At 56.2% G+C, this 21981-nt stretch overlaps 1 protein-coding gene across 1 annotated transcript in view; it reads right to left on the bottom strand.

Moving 5' to 3' along the window:
* The window catches only part of WDR90 (WD repeat domain 90), a gene marked incomplete at its 5' end in the record, with an annotated part of 28716 nt that extends 6735 nt beyond the window's left edge, over nucleotides 1-21981 (bottom strand). Inside the window, 33 exons of the mRNA XM_021411776.1 lie at nucleotides 281-449; nucleotides 721-911; nucleotides 2448-2607; nucleotides 2964-3085; nucleotides 3564-3666; nucleotides 4564-4664; nucleotides 5531-5707; nucleotides 6103-6222; nucleotides 6683-6720; nucleotides 6798-6931; nucleotides 7213-7341; nucleotides 7681-7842; nucleotides 8256-8386; nucleotides 9226-9356; nucleotides 9838-9977; nucleotides 10415-10650; nucleotides 11201-11317; nucleotides 12332-12435; nucleotides 13329-13490; nucleotides 13918-14036; nucleotides 15332-15389; nucleotides 15761-15906; nucleotides 15981-16091; nucleotides 16680-16748; nucleotides 16941-17003; nucleotides 17579-17797; nucleotides 18238-18347; nucleotides 19142-19209; nucleotides 19463-19586; nucleotides 20530-20700; nucleotides 21216-21354; nucleotides 21584-21760; nucleotides 21832-21981. Of these exons, the coding sequence (XP_021267451.1) occupies nucleotides 281-449; nucleotides 721-911; nucleotides 2448-2607; nucleotides 2964-3085; nucleotides 3564-3666; nucleotides 4564-4664; nucleotides 5531-5707; nucleotides 6103-6222; nucleotides 6683-6720; nucleotides 6798-6931; nucleotides 7213-7341; nucleotides 7681-7842; nucleotides 8256-8386; nucleotides 9226-9356; nucleotides 9838-9977; nucleotides 10415-10650; nucleotides 11201-11317; nucleotides 12332-12435; nucleotides 13329-13490; nucleotides 13918-14036; nucleotides 15332-15389; nucleotides 15761-15906; nucleotides 15981-16091; nucleotides 16680-16748; nucleotides 16941-17003; nucleotides 17579-17797; nucleotides 18238-18347; nucleotides 19142-19209; nucleotides 19463-19586; nucleotides 20530-20700; nucleotides 21216-21354; nucleotides 21584-21760; nucleotides 21832-21981 (4351 nt within the window). The remainder of the gene's footprint in view (nucleotides 1-280; nucleotides 450-720; nucleotides 912-2447; nucleotides 2608-2963; nucleotides 3086-3563; nucleotides 3667-4563; nucleotides 4665-5530; nucleotides 5708-6102; nucleotides 6223-6682; nucleotides 6721-6797; nucleotides 6932-7212; nucleotides 7342-7680; nucleotides 7843-8255; nucleotides 8387-9225; nucleotides 9357-9837; nucleotides 9978-10414; nucleotides 10651-11200; nucleotides 11318-12331; nucleotides 12436-13328; nucleotides 13491-13917; nucleotides 14037-15331; nucleotides 15390-15760; nucleotides 15907-15980; nucleotides 16092-16679; nucleotides 16749-16940; nucleotides 17004-17578; nucleotides 17798-18237; nucleotides 18348-19141; nucleotides 19210-19462; nucleotides 19587-20529; nucleotides 20701-21215; nucleotides 21355-21583; nucleotides 21761-21831) is intronic.

Genomic DNA, 21981 nt, shown 5'->3' with positions numbered 1-21981 from the left:
CCGTTCAGCTTTGACAAGGACACCCGGCTCACAGATCAACTGGCACCCAACGGAGAAAAGCAATTTTTCTAAGCACAGCTGAAATCAGAGGCAGGCAAGCACAGCGCTGCCCGTCGCAAGCTTCCATCAGATTTTTTTTTACAGCCCAGTGCTAGGGGTATTTAGAATCGTAGAATCACCAAGGTTGGAAAAGACCTCCGAGATCACCCAGCCCAACCGTCCACCTACCACCAATACCTCCCCATTACACCACGTCCCTTAGCACCACATTTGCACCCACCGATCTCGCCCTCATCGGCCTCCCACGTCATGAAGCAGCGATTAGTCTCCGTGTCCCACACGCAGACCTGGCCCGAGTTGGTCCCGCTGTAAAGAAGGGTGTCAGCCCCATAGCACAGAGACGTCAGCTCCACCGGGCCTAACACTTCGGGCGCAGGGGCCCGATGAACCTGCCAGGGCACAAGAAACAGAAAGGTCAAAGAGAACGTGATGCTTAGCTAAAAGGGAAGAAAACCACCTCCTCCTCCCACCCTCAATGAGTTCAGCTTGTGCGTCAAATAGAACTGAAAGCCACTCACGGCCAACATCACACTCTCACTGAGAGATCATCAGCTTTTGCAGAACTGTGGGGGCAGAGCCTCCATCTCTCTCACCAGGGCTTGGAAAAGACGTCAGAAATACAGAACGTACGTTTCAATAGATGATAAAACTGAGATTTACCTTGAGATCGATGTCAGCCCCGCGCTGCTCCAGCAGCCAAAACGTAACCGCTCCCTTCCCCACGCAGGCCATTTCTCTGTGAGAAAAAGGACTAAAAGCCATGTCATGGACTGGCTCCGAGATACGAGTCGACGACAGGAGTTCGTAAGTGTAGGTACTCCACAGAGCAATGGTTTGGTCATTGTAGTCCCCTAGGTAGAACAGGAAAGACAGTAGAAGGAGGGAACCAACCTGATGGAGCTGCAGGTGTCCCTGCTCACTGCAGGGGAGTTGGGCTAGATGACCTTTAAAGGTCCCTTCCAACTCCAAGGACTCTGTGATTCTAATTCTGCAGCCTCAGTGTTTCCTTAGGATGGCCATCAGCCATCACACACTCGTGTCATCCAGTTGTTGCCTCAGGCAGAGGCACGTCTCTTTGCATGCTCAGCAAAAGCCAAGAAGTGCTTCAGGGGCAGCAAAGGCTCCGTGATGTAACAGGTTGGCATCTGAGTTGACGATGAGTAAAGCTGCCCCAACACTTTGTGCTAGAGACTGTAGCACAGCTGGACCTGCAGCACCGTCTGCAGCCTATGTCTGACCCAGCCAGCACTGGCCTGGTAGGGATTGCAGCACACAGAGCAGGCTCTCTGCTGTTTCTGCATCCTTGGTAGCTCTGGCACACCTCAGCATACGTCCAGCACAAGCCCTCCAGGGACACTATGAGCTCAGGACTAACAGCTTTGAACTGAAAAACAGAGGTTGCCATTGCTGAGGGCAATGCAGAGATGGGAACTGATCTTAATGGAAGCCACCACTGTCTGGCTGGCAGCAGGAGGCAGCAGCCGTGGCGATGCATCCCCAGCTCTCAGCCCGCACAGCAGGCAGCTCATCAGCCTTCCCCACATCAGGCTCCACAAATCAGGGCAGACTTTCAGCCTCTTCCTTCTCTGCAGTCCAGAAAAGAGCCGGAGAAGGAGGGCTCCTCTCCCACGCTGCTCTGCAGAGAGCACAAAGCTCTCTTTCTCTTGAGCAAAGCTTGCTTTTTTTCAAGGGCAGACTCACCAGCTCAGAGCGAATGTGTTGCCTGCTCCACAGGTCCTCTCTCTTGCAAAACTAGAACTTACTAATTGCGTGTCTGTCCTTTAAATGTCCCCTTCCTAAACAAAACAGACAGCTTGAGTGTCCATCTTGTGCTGGCGTTGTCGCCTGGCAGGAGGCTCACAGCGTGAAGCCTGGCTACTTCTGTGCAGTTCCAGCTAAGCAACAATAAGAAGTCCAGGAGAAGGCATTTCCCTTTGGATACTATATATAGTAACTGCAAACTATTTGCACGGCCTTAACAAGGACTAGAAAAAAGCTGTATCTTCAAGAAAAATGAGCTTACTGGGCAATGAGAGCAAGCTAGCCATGCCTGGGAAACACAGGGCACATTGTCCCCCATATAGAACGCTGACAGCTGCTCACTTGCAGAGTACCCCTGTGCTCGTGGTCACTCCTGGGAGGACCTGAGGAGATCACCCGCGATCTTACACGCTGCACGATCCACTCTCCTGTTTATTAGGCTTCCTGGCAATTTCACTGTGAAACCAAGTCCCAGTGCCGAGGCCGCCAAGCAGCAGCTGCTGCTCAGACCCGTGAGCTTGGGACGCACCTCGCAGCTCTCATCCACTTACAGCATCCTCCTCCCCTCAGCTGTCTATTCCATGCCTACTCCTGCACCCACACCCGGCAGTTACAGGGGTACTCACCCACGGTAGCGAGGAACCTGTCATCCCGAGAGTACGCCATGGCTTGGACTTGCGTCTCGTGGTGGAAGAGCCTTGCTGTGCAAACCCCATCCTGCGTGTTCCAGATGCAGATCTGACAATGGGAGTCTCCATCTCTCTTTCCCGAGGCAGAAGCCAGAACCTAACAGAACGATACGTTGTCATAGAGACCTTGGTAAGTGATTAGAGAATATTTTGTTAGTGTTGGCAACTATTAGACCCAAATTAATGTCATGCAGCTGGCAAATGGAAAATTCTGCAAGAAACCCATCACCTGACAGGAGGTGGGAATGGTGGCATCACCCAGAGGGAGACAGCAGCCAGCACAAGGAATAGCTAGGCTCAGAACCCATTGGGTTTATTCCCATAACCCCATGCAGGTCTCCATGCAGAAGGTAAAAGGAGGAAAACACAAACGGGATTTTAGTCGGTGCCATTCCTTTAGCCTGAAGTGACCCACACAAAACACAGCCCTGGGCAAGCAGAAGCCTCTCCTACCTGGGCATCGTGGCTGATGGCAAGCGTAGAGATCTCCTCGACGTGGCCAAGCCAGTGACTCTGTGACCCTGAGTGCAGATCTTCAACCACGATGACACAGCCACAGGTGTAGGCGAAGAAGCCTAGCACAGAACGAGCAGATGGGATGCTTTCCTGTAAAGGCTTCACAGCACCCACTACAACTCACATCGCAGACCGCTGAAATTATTTAAGTAATACTTGAAAGCTGACTCTACATAGCCCCTGCAGCACCCTTCCTACTGGCTGAGAGTGGAGTGAGGCAAATCTCACTTCCCCTAACCCAGGCAAAGAAAAGCTGCTGAGCATCGCTCCAGCTTGGAGAAAGGAGGTGAGATGGACTCTCTGGCAGCTCCCACCCTCCTCTATCCATCTGACAGCTCGAGCCTGATGCTGTCCCTATCCACGAACATACACCAGTAGCAAAGAAGAAGGATTACTGGGCTTTGTCAGCACGAAGATTCACCATCCTAAGCAAAGATCCCAACCCAACAGCTTGATGAAGGACCTCAGCTCAAGTGTGCAAGTGCAGACAGCGAGGGCTCACACACCTCCCAGCCCCGCGGGCCCTTCCCAGCATACCTGTGTCCGGGTCCCACACCATGTTCCCTCTGCCATTCCCATTGTAGCCGATCACCGCTTTCAGCTTCAAGACCTCGTTGCCAGCTGGAGGAGACGAGAAACTCTGCAAGAAAAGTAGACACAGGCTTAAAGTAAGCACTGGGAGGATGGCCTGGTCGGGTACAGTCAGGACACACTTAAGAAAAGCACACGTGCAAGCACACGCATCTAACTCACGCATACAACACCATGAATTCATGCCAGTGCTCACACGATTCACATTCAGCACATCAATGGATCAATAAGTGCACACATACATATAAAAGAGGAACTGCACCAACACAGCCAGGCACAGATGCTTTCAGACGGGGCACAAAACAGGCTGGCAGCATCCAACGAGCAGCTGCTAATCCTGCCGGGCAGAAGTTGGGTGGGTTTTGCTGACTTGGTGATGTACTTGGAATAGGGACACAGCGAGGGAAAAAGCACGACCAGGTGCGGGGCAGAGAAAGGAACTAAGGATGCAAGATGAACGTAGCTGTTCTCCCACTCACTGTGACCAGCAGAGCTTAGGGAAAGGTTAAGTTTCTGTTTTATTATCGCTCTGATTATTAACGTAGAGCTGTGCCTTAACTACCTTCACTACCCCCGATGGATTGCCTTCCCCAGCCTGCTTTGCCAACGCATCTGCTTGCAAATATGTGTGTGTGATGAATCACGCCATTGCTCGCTTGTCTTTCACTTTCAATAGCGCATGCCATTTCCATCGCCTTTGAATAAAAACGTATGCAGATTTGCTGAGCAGAGAACGAACTGAGCACAACTCACTGTTTGCTACAGCCTGCAAAGAGCTGCATGCAGAGGAGAAACGTGGACTAACGTTAAGGGGTTCTGTTTGGACATCAGGCCCGGGGGTGCATTTCACCAAAGAACAAAAATCAGAAACAATTCTGAAAAGCCACCCAGCCCAGCTCCCAGATGCCCCATCCCCCCCCGGCCAAGCAACCAGCACAGTTCTCACCTGGGGGAGCACGGAGGCCTTAAAGCGAGGAGTGAAATGCCGGTACGAATCTGGGAGGACGCAGCACCGGGACTTGGGACTTTTGCTCTCCTTTCTGGGTTCTGCCATGCAAAGAAGAAAACAGCGCCTATGTGATGCTGCTGCCCATGGGAATGGCCTGGGATCAGCAGCTATGCTGTGGCTTGTCTGTTCTGATACTGTGTGTGTGCATATACACTAACACATGGGAGAGGAAAAACCCAACTGCAGAGCCACACACGCTCCTGCGTGACAGTGTGAGTGGCTGGAGGAAAAGCACCAGCTTTCCAGGAGCAAAGGAAGAATACCCAGCCCTCCCATCACCCCACTCAGCCACGCTCCGAACAGCCTAAAGGCAGCCACGCTGCACGCATCACTGCAAAGCATAAGTCACGCAGCCAGAGAGAGGTTTCTAACCAGAGCGGCAGAGGCACAGTTTTATGTTGAAGCTTTCCAGCAAATCCTGCCTGGGGCTGAGTGCTGGCAGCTGTGTGCTTCTGGCAGCTCGCCACACGCTGCTGGAGCTTTGAGGCTGTGCCTCTATTAATAGAGGTATTGGGAGCTTTAATTTCAGCTGGCTTCAATAGAACGTGCCACTTAGAGATGATACGGGCTCCAAGCTGAAGAGGGGTTTCTGGCACACCCAGAAGCAGCAGCAGGGAAAGAGCCAGGCAAACAAGCAGACTTGGGGCCCAGCACGAGATTCCCTTAATGCTGACTTCCCCATCACACCTGGGACAAGGAAGGGCCCCAAGGAGCACGTCCCTGCCCTCCTCTCACAACTCAGCATGCCACCCGTGTGCTGAGTGCTGCTTTGGGACTGCCTGTGCTGCATTTACAGTGAGTGATGCTTCTCTGCTTTTCAGGGACAGACCAAGCTGCCACGCAGGATACACACCGTGCCCCAAGGAGCCAAGATCTGGGATAGAAGGAGAAGGTCCCGAGTTACCATTTGCCAATGGTGCGGGAGGCCTGCAGCTCTCCGGCCTCACTTTGGGTCTCACAATGACAAGCTCCTCGCTCCTGGCCGGCTCTGCCACGAGGACCGAGGCGTCTTTGCCTCCGTTTTCCACCACCCTGCTGGGCAGATCGGCCTCCTCCTCTCTGTCTGACTCTGAGAAAATACCTGAAGAGAAAAAATAGCAGGACAGAACCGACCCCATCCTCCAGGACTGCTTCACGCACGACCGACCCGCTGATTTCTGGTAGTGGCGTTCTGCTCGGTGTAACAGCCCATCTGGCAGGGTGGAGGGCAAAGCAGACATTTCCTGCTGGGTATGTCCAACAAGGTGTTTACCACTGCCTTCAAGGAGCTGTGCCGGCAGCTCAGCGTTTGAAGCGCTGAACCCCCACACCTCTGGCTAGCTTTGTCCACGTTAGAAGGAAAGTGCAGGCTGCTCTGTCAGCCTGCAGGAAGGGGACGAGGGGCACAGACAGCTCCAAGGATGGTGGAGAGCTAGGCGAGGAGCTTTTCCCAAAATGAGATCAACTTCCCCCTTTCCTGCAAGCAATTCCTCTTACTTTGACATCCCGCTAGGTGGGCAGAGCTGGCATCCAGACAGGGTGGTGAGGACAACAGTGGAAGAGGAATTGTCTGCCGAGGTACATCAGACACATCCTTCAGCTTCTCAGAGCTCTCTTCTGTGAAAACAAAATGCTTCGTGTAACTCCCTTCATCCCTTAAAGCCTCTCCTCTTCCCAAGGCGATCACTGGTGATGGCTCCAAGCTCCTGCCCTGGAGGAGCCGCTTCTGCTCCATCATTCATGGGAGGGACACAGAGCAGGGACGGCAAGGCCAGGGAGCAAGAAGACAGAAGAGATAGAGGCCAGGGGCAGGGAAAGACAGAAGGCAAAGGCTGAGCGACCTACCAAGAAACCCAGAACCACTCTGCTCAGAGCATCCATCTCCATCCTCTCACTGAGAGGTGCCAGTTAACTGGAGACGGCCAATGGGACTAATTAGCCAGTCACCCCCTATTACCTGACTATCCTACTGAGGGAAAGAACCAAAATCCATCCCCCCAACGCCCACCCACTGCCAGGAAGAGCAGCTGTGGGAGAGCTGCTGACCAGAGCAACTCAGGGCAGCAAGCAAACTTACCTGCTGCAGGCAGCAGAGGGGACTCGGAGGAACAAGCCCTGGGAAGGCAACAAGAGCAGCGTTACACCGAGAGGGGCTGGAGGAAGGGGAAGCAGAGAGGTAACACGGCACTTACAGGGCTGGGGGAGACCTCTCTGCAGGCACAGCCAGGAAATCCCAGAGGAAGATGGCATCTCCAACGCTGACAACGTGCTGCTGGTCCGGGGTGAAGGCCACCTGGCGCACAGGCTCCGAGTGGCCGATGTACACCTGGGAGAGAAAGCTTCGTGAACTCCATCACCATGCTGGCAAACAGGGCCGTGGCTGCCACACTGTGGTTCCCTGCAAGCCTAGGGAAGGATGCTTCCGTCTGCGCCCCTCAGCAGAGGATCATCACAGAGAGCAGCAGCACGCAGGGCTCAAGCCTAGGGTTCAGCTCAAACACTCCAGCCTAAGCCACATATCTGCCACTTTCTTCTCCAGGGATTGAGAAATGCTTTATGTGACGGATCAGGGGAACACCAGCTTCCTTCCCTCCCCGAGTGCAGTACCTGGAAGTTGGTGTCGAAGCGCATCCGATAGTCCCACACTTTGATAACCTTGTCGCCAGCAGTGAGCAGGTACCTGGCGTCCTCACTCAGCGCCAAGGAAGAACAGGACAGCTTGTGCACGGGGGGCACCTGAGGACAGGGCAGTCAGGTTTCAAAATGTGAGCGGGTCACTCGGGTATTTCACTACCCCACCTGCAAGATAAGATAACTAGTCCCCTACCACCAACCCACTGCAGTGTAATAATACAGGTTCACGTCCTCACACTTCAGCAATAGGACAGGAGTGTGGCAGTATGGAAAACCAGGACAAGCTCAGGCTCATCCCAACCAAGACCACACTGAGATAGCAATAGCCATGTGCTCACCACTTGGAAGCCCCCAGGATGAGCTCTTCTCTCATGTAGCCTCCTGAAGTGCCCAAGCCCCACATGAGGCGATGCCTCAGACACGACTTTCATGGTGCCCTACCTCTCGCACCAGCCGTCCTGTTTTTGCATCAAGCACAAGGATTTTGTTGGAAGAAGTGGACACCAGGAGCTCTCCTTGTGACACAGGAGCAAAGCAGATTCTCACTGCAGAGTCCAAGACCGTACTGTTCAAATCAAGGACGCTGATGTCCACCCTCAACAGCTGTGAAACAAGAAGCTGCTGAAGAAATATCCTGGAGCAAGCACTGGGGAAGCCTCAGGAACAGCTGCTGGGCAGGCACAGGGGCTGCTCTGGTGACTCTCCTAACACAAGGCTACAGAGTTCCCCACACTCCTTCCCGTGCTCCACTCGGACATCCCACAAGAGGCTGCAGGGCAAAAGCAGCATCTCCAAATTATGCTCTTCAAATTATCTTTCTAGAGGGGAGTGAAGCTGAGAAGCAGCAGAAGCCTTAACTTGGCTGTGTGGAAAACAAAGCTCGCTGTAAGCACCTGAGCAAGCACCTGCTGCGCTGGGGAGGCCCTCCCCAATGCTCTGCCCAACCCTTGACCTATCTCATGAGATGTAATCCATGGGGATTTTCTCCCCCAGCACTGCAGGGAGCCTGCTGGTACCTCATCCAGAGAGCAGGCCTCCATCACGGTCACAACGTACTTGGAGGGCCCCACAAAGGCCAGGAGGCGGCTGTCCCCGCTGAGCACCAAAGCATCAGGACCGCTGCCAGCATCCCGGGCCACCACGTTACCTGAGGGCCACAGCAAGAGAGAGGGTGAGGAGAGGAGCAAATGTCATGCTGCAGAACGCTGTGACGGCGCTGCTGGCTGCTACCTGCAGCTCCTGCCTCTGGGTCAGCCCCGGGGTAATGCTCTGGCCTGAGAGAGGAGCAACCTCTGGTGAGGAAGAAGCTACTGATTTTATCTGCTACATCCATGCCACCTCAAAGACAAGGCTCATAGCCTGAGTGAACACGTGGTGCTTTCAGAGCGCAGAGCTTGGAATAAAATTGATTTTTTATCTTTTTTTTTTTAAATCTTACAAGCAGCTGTGGCAAGCTGCTATGGATGTGGGCTCCCAGCCGCAGCCTGGATGTCTGAACCCCAGCGCAGAGCAAGTCACTGCCAAACCCCAGCACACCGACCTCAGCCCCACGGGCAGACAGACCCAAAGGTCAAAACATGACAAAAGTCAGAGCAATTCCCTGGAGAATTCCACCACCAGAATTCTACTGTTATGTCCCTGGAGCGTGGCCAGGCAGCGAGCGTGTGTTCCGAGCCAAAACCTGAACATCCAAGTACAGCACTGACACCAAACTTCGGTGATTCTGGACAAAATCCCGAACCTCTCAGCCCCTGTTCTTTCTCCACATACTTCAACTTCACACCCACAGGGGCAGGAGCTCTTTGTACAATGCACTGCGCAGTGCAGCTCCCCTTCCCTGCCCAAGCTTCCCAGTGCTGCTTATTTCAAGGCATAAACACACACGATGCAGCTCTCTCAGTAGGCTGAGCCTCGTTCAATGTCTGTGCTACTAAAAATACTGCAGGGTTAAAAAGAAAAAGGCAACCCACAGCCCCAAGGACTTACCCAGGACTCTCAGGACACGGCTTTTCCGCGCCACGCTGCTGTAAAGAGCCAGAGTTCCCTGCAAACAGGAGCTGAACATGAAGTTGCCATCTGGAGAAAAGGTGAGCCCAGCGATCCGAGTGCGGTGCTGCCTGAGAGAGGGTGGAAAACGTGAAAGAGCTGAGAACAAGAAAAGCCACTGAAAAGCGCAGCAACAGCAAGTGCAACACGGTGAAGAACCCAAGGGAGCAGAATAAGTGGGGACAAGCAGAGAGCCCCAGCACGGCCATGCCTCCAGCAGTGCAGGACTGCCCTCCGGCTGCCACTGGATGGGACCAGCTCCCCTCCCTTTGGAGCATCCCACTTCCCACACTGAGGCTCACGAGAGCTCCCTGTTCATCCGGGCTCTAGGAGAACCCCTTTCCTACTGCTGGCACCCGTCAGAGGGCACACAAAGCCCTCAGTGCTGCTGCAGCTCAGACTCCCACCGCCCCAGGCTCTCCCTGATCAGCTGGGAGAACATGCAAACGGCCAAGCCCCACAGAAGCAGTTTTCCCACCTCCGCAGCTATCAGTGCAGCTCTTGCCACGACACCAGAGCCCTTCCTGCTCCAGCGCAGCTCTCACCACTTACTTGTGCTCTGCCAGGAGGTCGGAGGCAGTCAAGCTGAAGGTCCGCACCACGCCGCTGTCGAAGCCGCAGGCGAGGATCCGCTGGGTGGGGTGGAAGGACACAGCACACGGCGTCTCATCGGCAGCTGTGAAGTCGTACAGCTGCAGGGAAAACACAGCAGGGGCACACAGCTGGAAGGAGATGCGCCCGGCAGCCACACAGAACGGCCTCAGAGCTCCACCGCAGTGCTCCCACCACAGAACTCTGACCCCTCCTGCTTGCATCCCAAGCCCTGGGTCGTCAGGCGTTTAGATAAAGCCCTTGGGAATTGCGCTTTGTGTTAGAAGCAGTACGCACCAGGTGAAGGGAAAGAAAGCAAATGAGGCTGTTTTGTTTAATTACATCTTCGGAAGCTAAGGCCAAATTACGCATTAAGCTAAGACTCAGAGAACTCCAGGCTTATTAGCCCAGGGTACACCCCATGCTCCAGGGAGGACATTTAAGGGCCCCTGAACCACGGAGCTTTGATAACTCAGCTAAGCAGAGCCCGGGCAGACGATCAATAACCATGAGATCCCCAGAGACTCGTCTCCCCCACCTGCTGCGTGGACACGAGGTCCCACACCCGGATGGTGTTATCCTGAGACACCGTCGCCATCTGCTTCCCAACTCCCTCCACCGAGAAGGCCAAAATGGAATGCTCGTGGGAGCGCATCAGGGTGCTGTAGCCCCGGGTCTGGATGTCCAAGTAGCCCAGGTTCCCGGCTGTGGTCGTGCACAGGACTTTGTGGCCGTCAGGGCTGATGCAGACAGAGCTCACCGGCGCCTCGTGCTCTGGGGGAGGACACAGCAGTCAGCACAGCCCCACAAAAGGAGCACGGCACCTGGAGCACAGCTGCAGAGCCAGATGCCTACTTGGGAAAGTAACGCACGTAGGAATAAACTTCCCACGTGATCTCAAGGTTGAGCGCTCGCAGGCTTGAGCTCAGTGACAAATCAGTCTCTGCCCTTTCTAGCAGTCCCTGGGCTCTGCCTTTAAGGTGACTGTTTCGAAAAGAGTGAAGAACAGCTTGACTTCTCCCCTAATTTTTCATGCATGGATGGGCTGTGGGTGCAAGGGCACAGAAATCAAGAAGCACTGCCTGTTCCCCCCCGGGCCCTCCAGCCTCATCCCTAGGAGTTACAAGAACGAAGAGGAATAAACAGTCACTCAAGCAAAATACTTCCAAGACAGTCACCCCCGGTGACAGGGGGCAGGCAGAAAAAAAAAAAATGGCCTCGTTCACGAGAGTTCCTTCAGGAGACGTCAGAGCAGGGGCTCTGCTTCCCAGCAGCAGGCTGGTGCAGGGTGGAGGGGGGAAGGATCGCTCCCTGCTCCGCTCACCTGCTTCGAGCACAACGGCCGAGAAGTCCAGCAGCCACAGGCGCAGGCAGCCGTCCGCAGAGCCCGTGGCACACAAGGTCGAGGAGATGCTGATACTGTTGATAGCAATGCCAGGGCCTGGAAAACCAAAAGGCAACGCTTAGCTGCGTACTGCTAGAAACACGGAAACTCAAAGGGAGGGTTCTCCCGTCCAAGAGCTGCACCAGCAGCTGGAAACCCCACAGTGCAGGACACCTCTGGAAGCTCCCAGGCACCCCTGTCCCTCTTCCAGCGCTTCTCCTTACCCTCCGCACAGCTCTGCTGGCTCTCGCCAGGCACAGAAAAGCCACTTTTTAAGCCCTGCCCTACTTTTGGCTTGCAAACGATTTTGTGGTCAGGTTAACTGAGACACAAAACTCCCACCCCTGTGTCTCCAATCCTCTCTGCGGCGTCCGACAGGTGGGGGGAGATGAACGACCGTGGGCAACGACACGGTGATAGAAACGGGGAAAGCAGCTGATCTTTAGATGCTGGTACAAAGTCTACAGTCACAGCACTGAGGGCAGCCAGCACTGCAGCCACCGAGATGCCCAGGGACACGGCTTCATCCCTGGGCTGTTTTTTCACCCACAAAGAGGGAACTGGAGTTCTCAAAGAGGCAAGCTCTAGGTTAATGAGCTCCATTTGCCAAAGCAAAACACGCACCGGGTTTTAAGACAGCAGAGCAGTGACACTTGAAAGTGAACTCTTCCTGCTGTTAACATCAACGGATGAGCTGAAAGCCGTAGCACTTCGCACACAGCATCAAAGATTTCCCAAACGCTTCACGCAGGCTGAGTAATGAAAAAAACCCCCACATTCATCCTTCCATTGATCTGCTTCGCTTTTTCCCCATCTCTACATTAAGATTCTCATCAGCCAATGAAGACCCCCCGCTCCAGGCTTCTAAAAGCAGAGCCTCTCTGAAAGCGCAATCAGCGCCGGAAACGCTCCAATTCTTTCTTAAAGCGACACTTTGCTGCACTATTTGCGGCGCTTCAGGGGAAAAGAGCTGGCTGGCGAGGGTCTCACCAAGCCCAAACAAGCTTTAGCAGCAGGCAGACAGCTGCTTCGTGTTCACAGGGGTCGGTTCTATTCCCTGTGCCCCCCTACCTGCCCCGTCCTGCAGCTGGGCGGGCAGCAGGCGCCGCGCGCTCCGCACGCAGATGTTCTTGTAGTCCACCTCCAGGACGTGGCCGCTCCTGCTGCAGACGAAGCTGGAAAGGAGAAAGGCACCTTGCTCCGGTTCCCGAGGGTTAAGAGGAAACGTGTGGGCATCCTGGAGCAAAAATCCGGGTTGAGGGGGGTGTTACTGTGCAGGAGTCCTACAGCGACAATGCAGGTTTAGGGGGGGAGGCACACAATAACCTGTTAAGACGGAAAGCAGTGTCATGCTAGGGTCATCTAGGGGCCTTTCTATGAGCCACAAACCTACAGCCAAGATGGCAAGGGAGGAATCGTAAAGGTTGGAAAAGAACTAAGGTCAGCAGGTCCAACCCCAACCCATCCCCACTGACCACGTCGCTCAGTGCCCTGTCCCCATGGTTCCTGAACACCTCCAGGGACAGCGACTCCCCTGCCTCCCCTGCCACTGCATCACCACTCTGAGAAACTGTTCCTAATATCCAACCTGACATCCAGCCTGACAGTCACGGCTTCCTATTCCATCTCCTCTCCCGCCCCTTTGAAACACCGATCAGAAAACAAGCCAAAAGCTCAGCACAGGCTTCAGTGAGAGCCTTCAGCACGGGACACAGCCCTCAGGGAGGGCAGGGGCACGGCTCAGCCTGCTTGGAGCTGCGCGTGCTAGCAGCAAAGGTCTGCTTTGGTGATTAAAATAAAACATTAAAACAAAAAAAACCAATCTGCTTGTATCTCAGAGGACTGGCACCACACCGCTCCCCCCGCCAACAGAAAGCAAACCACCAGCCTCAGGTCACTGCACGTGGCAACACATCCACGTGGCACGAGCGAGGACTCATGGCTTGGGTTCCTCTGAAGCTCTTTGGGGAAGCAGAGCCCGCTGAGGAGGGGAGAAGCTCCCGCAGCTCTGCAGGAACCCGAGCATGGTGCCACGGGGATGGGAGGAGGCTGCGGCCCCGTCCCTTACAGCGTGCGGTCGTCGGGCTCGCGCGCAGCCCAGTGCCCCTCCTCGAAGGCCAGGTCGGTGAACTCCAGCGCGTGGTACTCGCCCAGGTTGACGGGACACGAGCGCAGCGCTCCGCTCCGCACTCGCCACAGCCTCACGCTGTCCCGGCCGCACGACACCATCCTGTCACATGAGAGATGGGGTAAGGGACGGAAAGGGACCAAACCTCGCTCCTGCAGGCCCAAATCGTGGAAGCACAGCAGGGTTGGGTTGCAAGGGACCTCACAGCCCATGCGGTTCCATGCTGCGGGCTGTGCTCAGGCTGCCCAGGGCACATCCATGGCCATGGGCATCTCCAGGGATGGGCACCCCCAGCTCAGGGCAGCAGTGCCAGCGCCTCACCGCCCTCTGAGCAAAGAATCGCCCCTAATATCTGACCCAATTCTCCTCTCGTTTTGTTGAAAACCCTCCCCTCTCATCCCATCACAATCAGACCACGTAAAAAGTCGCTCCCCATCGGATTTACAAGCTCCCTTCAAACGGCCACACCTCGAGCGCTCCGCAGCCATGCCCAATCCGGTGCTGCCGGCACCATTTCTTTGCGTCCTACCTGGTATCATCAAAAAAAGCAATCTTCAAGGTCTGGATGTCCACGTCCGTGTGGGCTTTGGCCAGCACCAGCACCTCTCCGCCGCGGGTCACCCGGGCAGTGTTCCACACCACCACCATCTGAAGGGAGACAGCACGGCAGAGCAGCTGAAATACGGAAACCTTGGCAGAGTTTTTCAGCAGAGCAGAACAGCTGCACGGCCTGGGGACTGCTCTGGAGCTGGTAACAAAACTGAAGGAGGGAAAAATCTTCTCATGCAGAGAGTTTAGGACAGTCCAAGCAGCTCAGCAAGGCTTCGCTGCAGCGCGTTTGCCTGGCAACTGCGATTTACAGGTCCTAAATCTGGGGCTACCTGGCACTGGGGCTCAAATTTGGGAAAGAAAATACACAAACTCTGCTTTCTGAGTAGGAAGAGCTGCGCTATGGCTGAGATGTTCCACGAGAGCTGGAGGTAGTGAGTCTGCTGCCCTCCCCCTTGTAGCATGCCACTCAGCTCCAGCATTGCTTGCCTGTGATGCCAAGCCACGTGCAAAGCAGTGACAGTGCCTGTGGTCTCAGGGTATGCCCAGAGCCTCACCACCTCATGGAGCGGTCCCTGCAGGAGCACGGAGACGGACAGGGACTTGGAGAGGTCACCCAAAGCCAAGGGGACAACCAGTGAGGACAGGCAGGTGACCAAGCACTCTGCTCTCAGAGAAGAGTCGGGCTGCACCCAGCACAGCCCGCAGCGTCACCCCAGCCCACGTGCACCCCCCAGCTGTGGGTCTCCAGCTCCCAGCCGGGTTGCAGAGCGCTGCTTTATGCTGGCCAAAAGCTGGAGCAATCCTGCGGCTGTTTGTTTTGTTCCTGCAGGCAGCCAGCAGCGGCACAGCTAATTGCTGGTAGCTGCCAATAAGGGATTGTTGGGTGAAAACGGTTGCACTGATAAAGCCCCAGAAAACAGTTTTATTTTTGACTACTATGTGTGGGATCTGCGTCATCCTCTAGCTACATCAGCGGGTGGCAGCTTCAGCGCCCAGCACCCTTCCAGCACACAATGCCTGCAACGCCCAGAACGGAAGGATTAAACCCTGCATCTGTCTGCTTGCCCTTCACGCTACAAAAGAGGTATTTTGGGTTTCTGTCGGTGCCCAATCTCCCATTTCAATTCCCACTCCTCCACTACGTGCTTGCAGGGCTTCCAGCACAAGGTGCTGCACGAGCACGCGTCCCTCAGCCAGGCGATGCTGCGTGTTGGTTTGCAGCGATCCCCACAGGACAAAAGGAGAATCCTCCCGGCCCGGCTGTCAGCTGGGAGCAGTACTCCATCTGCACAAGAGCTGGAGGATCGGAAGGAACAGCCCACCTTCTCTCTCACATCGCTCGCTCAGCAGGGCAGGGAAAACGCCGAAAAACAAAGAGTTTGACTTCTCACCGTTTTGCCGTGGCCATCCTTCCCGACGCCGCAGAGAACGGCTCCGCTGTAGGAAAAGCTGCGAGAAGCGGGGGGACACCTGGTGAGGGGCTGCACCTCGCAGCCCAACGCAGCCCAGCTGGGGATCAAAGCAGGCGAGCACAGGACGCGGGAGACGGGGAGGGCTGAGGGGTGAGCGGATCGGCTGTGCTGGGAGAGCTGCCAGCAGGCCTGCTGATGGACGGCTGTAGTTCACCCCTGCTTTGTCACGCAGCAATAGCACGGAAAAGCTGCCACGCTGCCACAACTGCCATTCGCAATTCCAGGTCCTAAACGCCAGGGCCGCCTGGCGACAGGGCTCAAATTTGGGAAAGGAAACACGGAGCGGAAACCCCGCTTCCTGGGCTGCAGCGGGGCTGAGCACGCATCTCCTGCAGGGCTGGCACCTACCTGAGGGACAGCAGGGTCCGCACGTGGCTTTGAAACACGGCCAGGCAGCTGCCCTTGGGGAAGTCCCAGAGGCGCAGCACGCCCAGGGGACCCGCCTGCGCCGAGGCCAGCAGGGTGCTGCTCCCATTGAACGCCAGCGCCGACACCTGTGGGACGTCAGAGAGCTGGGATGGGAGCAGCCAGGAGCGAGTGCGTGCCTCCGGGAGGGAACCACATCTACCTTATCCGTGTGCCCGGTGAAGAACCTCTGCTCGCCGGTCTGAATCTGCAGGGTTACTATCAGTGCGTGGCAGGGGTAGACCACTGCAGAGTTGTCCTGAGTCCACAGCGCCTGCAGGAGCGAAACGAGGAGGAGAGGGCAGGTGAGGTGTCACAGTGAGCCCGGGCTGGGGACAACGGTCTCTTAAATATGCAGGAGACCTGGAGACCCATTGCACGTGTGTAAGAGAGCAGACTGCTCTCCCGTGCAACAGGTACGCTCCTATCAGCAAAGGGAAACCGAGAGCAAGCTGACGTTCTCATCAGTTCAGCGAACTGACCACGTAATACGTGCACAGCCAAGAGGTGGGGGACAAATTTTGGCAGAGCCTTGAACTGGATGAACCCCAAAGGCCCCTTCTTTACAATTAACGCTTCAAAACACAGCGCTTCTTTCCTAGACACCAACAGAGTGGCTCTCTGAGAGGCAACACGCGTTGAAACGCAGAAGCCAGGAGATCTAAATGCCCACGCCATTCCTGATTTCTGCCACTGCAGCAGCAGAATGCCCATGCACAAACACAGCCTCACGCCCGTTTGCTGCAGGGTCATTTTCCCCAGCCAAAATGTTCCAGCAGCGCGGTGCTCGTCGGCCCTTTGCCCCTCTGAGGAAGCAGGACGTGGTTACAGACAAGCTCACCCATCCGCCCGAGGTACTGACCCACTTGGTGCTGCAGCCCCCAAAGCCAATCACCTTCCTCAGCTTCAGGATCGGATCTGGTAAGAAGCTCTGGAAAAAAAAAAAGTCAGAGCAGGATGAGGGCAGCTCGCCCGTTGCTCCGCCACGGCGCTCTGACCGCTGGGCCCCTCCGTCCCCATTGCTTGGTTCTGGGACAGCTCTGCTTCCTCTCCAAGGGACAGCTTTTATTTATCCCAGGAGAAGTTGGATTTGGAAGGCAGAGGGGCTGGTGCACTGCCTTACCCTGCAGCGAGATGCTCTCCCACCAGCTGGTGTGTCTGCGCTGGAGCCCTTCCTGTGCACGCCCTGTGCAGATGGGCAACAACACAAGTGCCTTAATGTCAGTGCATTCAAACGCAGCGTCCTCCTTTCAACATATGCAGACAGGAGTTGAAAGAGAATGGAGAGCCAGAGAAAACAATGCCAGCAAAAGCATTCCGTAGCATTAACTGAAACGCCAGCCTGAAGCTTGTGTTCCCTCTGCTGTTTCCGCGAGGCTCAAAGCCATCAGCCACGAGTGTCCCTAGGGAGCTGAGCCATCCCCAGCAGTGTCAGCCCCACAGCCGTGTCAGGGCACATGTGCAGGGCTGGGGAGGGCGCCCAGGGCCCCGTGTGCTCAGCACGGTCTGTGCAGATGGATAAAGGAGCAGGGAAGGGATCAGTGTCCGGCCAAACCCGGTGCTGCTGGCTGAACACACGGCTCACAGGGAGCCCTGACACATGCAGGAAGCGACAGCTCGCGTCCCAGGCAGCAGAGCTCCTCTCCTCTTCACCAAAGCATCCCACCATCACAGCCTCCAAAAGGAGGGGGGAACGGCAAAGAGAACCACAACCGCCCCCACGGGATGCGGGGCTGCTGCATCCTCTGCCTGCTCACTCACCTCCTCTGAGCCCGCACGGGTGGCATGGGCGGCTCGCTCGCTCCTCCGGTGCGCGTACACGTGGATGCCGCCGTCACTGACGGCCAGGGACCGCCTGGAGTCCCCCAGGCCACGCAGTGTGCCATCCTCTGCCTCCCTGTCCCCAGCACGCAGGGCCTCTGGGGCTGCCAGGTGAACCTCAGGGATGCTTCCCGCAGCTGCAGGGCACCGGTGTGGCATCTGGGGAAGAGCAAAGCCCCGGGCACGGCTCAGCCCTGGGCACAGCTCAGCCCTCCCAGCACCCACTGCAAGGGCAGAGACAGGGAGACAATGGTGTCGTTCCCGAGTGGCTCCGCACCCCACCAAGTCCTTTAGCCTCCAGTCTACAATTCCTATCTTTCATTGGAAGACACAATTATCTGCTGCCCAGCTGAGATGGGGATGGATGTCTAATGATTACGGAGTCATTGGCATTTATCTCCTCTCTGCTCTGTGCTACGCCAGAGTGAACCACCCAGTAATTAATTGCAGGCTTTGGGTCAACAGGCCATGCCCAGATCAGGCTGCAGATGACAAGCAGCAGCTTCTACACCCTAAATAAAGAAACTAAAGGAGAAGATGTGGGAAGAACTCCCCGTGAGGCAGAAAGGAGTCACACCCTCCATCCACGGCACACTTACGGCTTTGGGACTGGTGATCTGCTGCACGAGGGACAGCCGGTCACGAACCGCTTTGGTGAACGTCACCGGCTGGGGCAGCTGGCCGAGGGGCTCCTCTGACCTGTGGTCACCTGGGTGACAGAGGAAAAGGCTGGGCTCTTTGGAACCCTCTGCCCTGTTAGCTACCTACTGCAGGGAGGGATCACAGGATCGTTAAGGTTGGACAAGACCTCTCAGATCACAGAGCTGAACCCCAACCCACCCCACCGTGCCCACTGAGCCACGTCCCTCAGTGCCACATCTCCGTGGTTCTGGAAAACCTGCAGGGATGGTGAGTCCACCACTCCCTGGGCAGCAGTGCCCCTGCAGCACCGCTCTGTCTGAGAATAGCTTTTTCCTAATATCCAACCTGAACATCCCCTGGAAGCAAACAGCCACACCACTCAGCTGCTGATGGAGCCTAGAAAGGCGTGGGGATGAATTAAAATGGAAAATCCATCTGGGTCCCCTGGTTCTACACTCACTGAAACGACTACAGCAGATTCATAACAGACATAATATGCTCGCATTTGCTGCCCTGGGTTGGGAGTGAGAAGGAAAAGGACTCTGACCCCAGGAGACTCACTGAGGGCTGTTTTCTCAATTCTCAATAATGGCTATAAAAGGAGCCCACCATACAGCTTCCTTCGAATTAATCTCATTTCCCAACCAAGAAACATCTCTGCTCCGGCTGTCCAAGCACTCCCAAACAGCAAGTGCAGGTACTTCAGCTGAGCCATGCCAGTCTGAGCTGCTGGCAGTTCTCCCAGCATGGACCACGCAATGGGCTCTGACAGAGCAATGCGCTCAATCGATGTGCTCAAGCACATGCACAGGGCGAGTGCGTCCTCTCTGCTGTCCCACCCGCTGTCCCCAGCCATCCCACCTGCCGCAGGACTGGAGCAGCTCCTCTGGATGGAGTCGTAGGGCAGCCTGCAGCCATCGGGTGGGAACCTGAGCAGAATCAGAAGGCACCACGTAACCAGGACTGTGCGCAGGCATGCAGGATCTCACAATACAATACCCTACGTCTGGCACAGAAGCCTCTCTCAGGAGCAGGTTGAGCTCACCGCCTCCTACAAGACTCCTTTTGCCTTCCCATAAATGTCATTACTTTAGCTTTAGCTTTACCCATCCCGTCTTCCAACACCACGTGCCAACCCGTCCCCAGCAGCGGAGCTCTGAAGCCCTGCGGTGCCAGCGGTACCTGATGTAGTCGTAGTGGTCGTGCCACTTCCCCCCCTTGGGCACTGGGAAGGCCATGTCCCGCGGCATTGGAGCTGCCCCATGGCAGGCTGGGCTGGCATGGCGAGCCTCCGAGAGCGTCACACCTGGTGGCACAGCAGACAGAAGGTGACAGAAGGCTCTGCAAGGAGCTGCCTGAAATCGGCTTCCAGCGGGACACAATTCCTCTTCCTTAAAGGGCAGCGAAAACATAAAAGCTACAACTGAAACACTGTAATGCTGAACAACGAACCAAGCGTTGTACCCTGAAACTCCCAGCTTCCAAAGGCAAGCCAAGAGGACAGACCCCTGGTATCGAGTCATAAACCCCCAGGGGCCAGGCTTCACCTCATCTCTATTTTCCATATTGTTGTGTGATTTGTGCCAGGGCTCTGCTCTGATTTTCTTCTCTTTCCTCCTTGATGTAGCTGTAATTTCACAACAGCCTTCGCTACATAACACACCCCAGGAGCCTTTCACTGCACGCAGCATCTCGAAGTCCTACCAGCAGGGCAGTGAGTTTGGGCAGGTTTCCAGCACAAACCAGCAGATCAGAAATGAAGGCTCTAACTGAGTAACTCTGCCACAGCGAGCAGGCAGATAGAGTGATGGAAGATTTCTGGATCTCAGAGACAAAAAAAGCCAACAACAGAGTCTGTGGGCACGGCCCTGGGAGGCGTGAGGTTTGCCAAAGCCCTTTTTTTTCCCCCAAGAAGAGGTAAGATATTTAACTTTTTTCTACTCATTTACTTTTCCAGCTAGGAAATGAGACGACACTTTCCTCCAGGGAGGTCTGGAGCTCCATCCACCACTGCACATGGAACCTGCTCACGTCACATCGGGCACTTTGCCCCTTCTGCTTCCTATTGCTGCTGCACTACAGCCAGCCCAGCACTTGTCACAGACACATTCCCATGCTCACAGGCTAAGAATTCAATCTGCTCAGTCAGAGGCGGTGGCCCCGCTGCGCTTACAGCTCTAAAGGCAGCTTTTAGAACACTAGGGTACAAGCAGGCTTGGTTGAAATCCCACAGGGTCTCAGCTCCCCACCTGGCTCAAACAGCAAGTCGCTCGTGCAGACGTTTTTTACCAGCAGGTTGGAGCAGAGCTTGATGCTCCTCAGGTGGCTGTACCGCCGGCTCAGGTACAGGGAGAGCACGTAGTGCAGGTCAAGCACCAGGCACGTCCAGCGCGCGTCGGCAGGGGCTGCTCCCACCAGGTCTGCAGACAAAGAACCTCAACAGACACCGCAGACTTTGCGCCACGGCCCTTGCAAAGCAGGAGACACGAGGCGGGTGGCACGCACACTTGGCACAGCTGTACCCCATCCATCCCATCACCACTCTGCTCCTGCCCCCGCGCCAGCACACGCAGCCGGGTTGGGGCTGCACCGTGTCAGTCTGGCTGCAGCCATGGGAAATGCCACCTGCTCGGTGCACAACGCCTTCTTCCCTCGGAGCCCCGACATCCCAGCTCCCCAGGGTCCCTCTGCAGAAAGGAAAAAGCCCCGAACCCCTCTGCGCTTCCAGTGAAAACTACTGACTGCTCACTATCTCCCCCAGGCTCAACCTCCCTGCTCCCAGCTAGCACAGATGCGCAGATCAGGAAACTCGCCTCACCCACCGCCGTGAGCTGCAGGAGGGATGCATGGGGCCCCCTCAAGTCTCCTGCACCCACATCACTCCGCTTCCAAACCCCAGTGTCTTTCTAAATGATTCACTTGGGCCGCTTCTTACCTCGCCTGGAAGCCCTGGCCGTGCTGTCGTGCAGCCAGCCCCTGGCTGCCCCACAGATGAAGGGGAACTGGAGCCACGTGGCCGTGGATTTGAACTCCTTGAACAGATTGGAGAAGGAGACGCGCACCACCTGGTTCTCCTAGGGACAGACGCGAGCACATCACTCACCCTGCGCGTTTGAGTCGGGAGGGACCTCGCAGCCCCCCCCAGCTTTCCTGCAGCCCCCGTCAGGCACCGGAGAGGAGCCCCACCAGCTCCCACGCTGACCCCAAAGGAGCGCGGGGCTCCGTCACCTCCTTAAACCCCTTCTGCAGCTCCCACCGGGGACCTCGTCCCCTTGGGAATGCCCACCCCGCGTCCCCACGCACCTCGGTGGCCACGTCCAGGTGCACCACGAAGTACTTGCGGGGCAGGGGCCGGAACAGCAGGTAGAGGTAGCGGCCGCACAGCCCCAGAGACTGGGAGGCGGTGCGGGGCAGCTGCAGGTAGTTGCTGGCGGGGATGGAGCCCCGGATGCGGTACACCGTCCCCTTCAGCTTCTTGTCCTGCGGGAGCGCAGGGTGACGGGGTTCTGCCGCCCGCCCCGGGCAGGGGCCAGCCCCGGTCCCTCCGTTACCATCACGGCGGTGACGTCCCCCTCCTTGGCGGAGCGCTTCCATTCCTCCACGCGGAAGTGCTTGAAGACGTTCAGGTAGGGGCTCTGCCACGCTGCGGGGACGCGACGCGTGGAGGACACCACGCACGGGGACACGACGGCATCATCGTG

The sequence above is a fragment of the Numida meleagris genome, chromosome 13 (assembly GCF_002078875.1).
Source record: "Numida meleagris isolate 19003 breed g44 Domestic line chromosome 13, NumMel1.0, whole genome shotgun sequence".
Taxonomy (NCBI): Eukaryota; Metazoa; Chordata; class Aves; order Galliformes; family Numididae; genus Numida; species Numida meleagris.
This window is presented reverse-complemented; position numbering and strand designations above follow the sequence as displayed.